Source organism: Epinephelus moara, chromosome 5 (genome assembly GCF_006386435.1).
Source record: "Epinephelus moara isolate mb chromosome 5, YSFRI_EMoa_1.0, whole genome shotgun sequence".
Taxonomy (NCBI): Eukaryota; Metazoa; Chordata; class Actinopteri; order Perciformes; family Serranidae; genus Epinephelus; species Epinephelus moara.
Window position 1 is genome coordinate 35,111,828 of NC_065510.1, and position 3,986 is coordinate 35,115,813.

Here is a 3,986-nt window from a genome sequence, read left to right on the forward strand (position 1 = left end):
ACACTCTTCATGCAAAGCAGGATTTATTAAAAAAATAAAATAAATCAAGGCACGTTGCTGCGATCAGATCCTGGAACCATGCCCACATTACACTGAAACTTCCTGCACTCTACTGTATTTCCTGATGTACTATTTAATATATCACAACCATAAAATGACAAACCAGCTCGTGCAGTGCAGTGTTTTTTTGGCACAAGCTTTATGATGAGCATTTTTATCCAACACTGCAGCTGGACATTTCACGCTTTTCTTCCATGCTTCATAAAGCAAACAGCCTCAACTGTGACTGAAACTGCTACTGAAAGTTTAGATTCAGGTGTGAAGCCACTTTGTTAAATCTCTTCACACTTCCAACCCAAAATGCAAACCATATGCCTACCAAAGCCATCTGTTTTTACCACGGTTCAAGTGTTTATCGTATTAAAGTCACATGGTTAAAAGAAATATAAGACAGAACTTTACTCACACAAGAAGAACTGTTTATTTGTCAAAGTCTGCAGCGCACTGAGAGGCTGCACATGATACATTATGTTGTGCTATCTATGTTTTCAGATGGTAGGAAGCTTATATTAGTGAAGTGAAACAGTGTGTTGTTTGTACAGTCCTGCTATGTAACAAATCAAAGGAATAAAGAAGAGCTGAGGTTGCTTCATATACGGTGAATACAAACAATTTGTGCCAACGTGTTTATCAGCAAAACAAACAGGTACAATTGGTCAAAGCAGAAAATGGAATAATCTTGATTCTTGGTCATCGGTGTGTGTGAGCGCAGGAATGTAAAATTTAAGTGTGCGTTGCCTCAGTCATCCACGGCGATGTTGCGGAACAGGTAGGCCATGGACTCTCCGTTGTGGATGCGCCGGATGGCCTCAGCCAGGATCATACTGACATCCACAGTTTTGATTTTTGGACACTGCAGCTTCTGCATCTCATGAGGTACAGTGTTGGTCACCACCACCTGGAGGCGCAAAACAACAGTCTGAGTGCATTTGTTTCAGCCTTTTAGCACTACTAAATGGATTTTGCTGCCCTGAGTCTAAGTTTTCAGGTAGCATTTCAAATCTTTCCAAAAATATTTTACCCCATGTGCTTGACTTTACGTAGTTCAATATAGGTAGACATATGTAGCGATCACAGAAGACAGTAAGGGTTTTATTTCAGTGTGCCATGCCTTAAGAAAGACATTGTAGCTAAAGGTTACACAGAAACAACAACAAAAAATAATTCAATTAAAAAAAAAATATCATATACATATTTCATGTAACATTAGGTATGATTTGGGATTTTGATGGACACATTTTAAACAATAGCCAAAACAATGTATATTCCCAAATTTTCTAAAATATTCTGTTAATTCCAAACCATTTTCTGGTCAGAAAAACAGTATAATTTCATAACTTTTCCAGGAATTTCATGACCCTGGGAACCCTGTACATATACAACTCTAAACATGAGCATTTGATTAGTTGGGCTGTTAGAGGTGGTATCTACCCTGAGAATATTCCATGCATTACAAATGCCACATGGAAATGATATCCTCACATAACTCTGCAAATAAACAAACCCCCTACTAAGTTTCAGTAATTATTTCCTTAGTGTCAAAACCTCACTCTCATGACACAGGATTCCCCAATAATCAAAGCCAGTCCTCAAACTCACACACAGCTGAACTCAGGGCAAAAAGTTCCACATACCAACGCTGACAAAATGCAAAGTGTAAGTAAACAGGAAATCACACTGTTTAAGTTTAGTTTGTCATCAGGTTGGTGTTATGAGTTCCCACAAACATTAATCAAGGCATGACGGACATGTATAAAAAGTCCTACAAATTACTTACGTAAATAATTATGGAGGGATACATCACAAAGTGACACCACAGTGAAAGGTATTTGCAGGAGTGACTAATTGTGTTTTCATTTTTTGAGGAGGAAGGCAACATGCTGATCTACAATATGTATATGTACTGGACTGACTGGGTAGGATTATACTGACGCTTCTGCTGATATGTGTTTTAACAAATTTAATTAATCAGATCAGTTTACTGAATGTAATTACAGGATTTCATAGGTTTGATATACACTTTCCATACACCTTTAAATGTTAACTTAAGTGACAAAACCCACACATGATTTTACCTCATCGATGGCAGATTCCTCTATTAGCCGTGGTGCATCTGCAGACAGCAGGCCATGCGTAGCCATGATGTAGATCTTGTACGCTCCCCTCTCCTTCAGGATTTCTGCTGCAGCAACAAAGTCGTCCACATCATCTATGATGTCATCCTGAGAAAGCGACCACAGGGTTAGGCATCACATGGGTAAAGGGACAGAAAAAAGGAAAAATGCATACATTTGGATTGCTGGAAAACTCAGTGTCAACATCTGAGTTTCTATTTTTTGGGAGGTCAGTGTGTCACAGTGTTAACAATGGTAAGAATCCAACATTCATCAGATTTCTTGGAAAGCAGCGTGACTATAAAGAATCTCATTAAGTACAAAAAACACCAGGAACACAGTACTTGGCCTTGCTGTGATATTTTGTGGTACCTCAAAAATTTCAGTGAGTCCTCACACTGTATCTCTCCAATACAGATGTTGTGTGAGAGCTCATGTTTCAATATGGGGGATGCATCCCTCAATAGTTTTCATATAAAGTTTGAGGTCTTACAACAATGATGGCGATTCTGCCTCCTACATCTCCAACAACAGTGATGGGCGGCTTCTCCTTCGCCATCATTACTAAAAGAAACAGATAAAGGAACGTTACTTTCAGGAAAAGACATGAGCTCTGGCCTGTAACCCCAATCAGGAGCGGGTTCTTGAGGTGAGGTAAAGTTAAGGGAGATTTGGTGAGAAGGGATTTGGTTAAAAAACCTGCAAACATCATGCAAGACTGCTCTGCCCCAGCAAGGTTCCAGCTACCACAGCACTGGTTCAATACCTGCAGGCCACTGAAGACTGTTGAGAGCAAGTTATCTGTGGCACAAATTTGTGCTACACTCAAACCAAGACTTGAGATGGCTTTACATGGTACAAGTACAAGTGGCTGCTTTTGGTATAGCGGTAGATGGACAAGTGGATGTCAAGCAGAGCCTCCTTTAGGAACCACAGACCAGGATCGATCATTATTTGTAATCTCATCAGACACTAGTTTTCACAGATTACAATATTGATGTTATTAAGAACATAACTTATCTTGGGGCTAATCTACAGCCCTCCAAACTATAGTCTCCAAACCCAGACAGGCATTTTAATGTGTCTCAATTACCTAAAAGGATTTCAAGTAATAATCGATCCAGGTCCAAAACCCACCACACTGAGGCCTCGACCATGCCAAGAACTTTTTCCAAACGACAGCAAGGCACGCTCAGAGGCCAGTTCCCAAATCCATCACAAGACCATCCAGCAAGGCCTCTGTGCAAAAACTCAGATTTAAAACTTTCTGAATGGCTATTTCTGGGTTTAAAAGGAAGCCAAGAAATTATAATCCAATGGTTTTGAGTATTTCCCAAACAAAAGAAAATCTGAGCCCACAACTCAAATCAAGCAAAAAGATGCAAAAAAGAAAAACAGGCACTGTTATTATCACTTAGCATGATTATGTTCATGTTAGGCATTTAATGAACTATAATAACTAGTGTCTAATCAATAGTGTGACAAGTTATATGTAATTTCATAAACTAAATCTAGGAGGGTTAATTAGCATGAGACTTTACACATATTGCTAATAAATAACACACTACTGGCTACGGTTACATGATGGCTTCTCATTCAGAATGAAATAAATCTGAATGAAATCATTTGGAATTCAAGTTTTTCCAGGTAGTTTACATGAGAAATATTCATTCTGAATGAGGGTTTACACGGGAGATCAGTTTAATCGCCTTTATTCAGGTCTGCGCAAGGTTTGGGGCAGGGAAGGTTTCTGATTGGATAGGAGGCGGGGCGGATGTTACGTGTTTACGTTTACCCGAAGAAAACACTGTA

General features: G+C 39.2%; 1 protein-coding gene across 1 annotated transcript in view; it reads right to left on the reverse strand.

Moving 5' to 3' along the window:
- Window positions 1-457: 457 nt before the first annotated feature.
- The window catches only part of LOC126390302 (phosphoribosyl pyrophosphate synthase-associated protein 1-like), a 15,221-nt gene continuing 11,692 nt past the window's right edge, over window positions 458-3,986 (reverse strand). The window contains exons 8-10 of the mRNA XM_050044544.1: window positions 2,668-2,738; window positions 2,136-2,282; window positions 458-958 (exon numbers count right to left, since the gene is read on the reverse strand). Coding sequence (XP_049900501.1) covers window positions 800-958; window positions 2,136-2,282; window positions 2,668-2,738 — 377 coding nt within the window. The 3' untranslated portion in view covers window positions 458-799. The remainder of the gene's footprint in view (window positions 959-2,135; window positions 2,283-2,667; window positions 2,739-3,986) is intronic.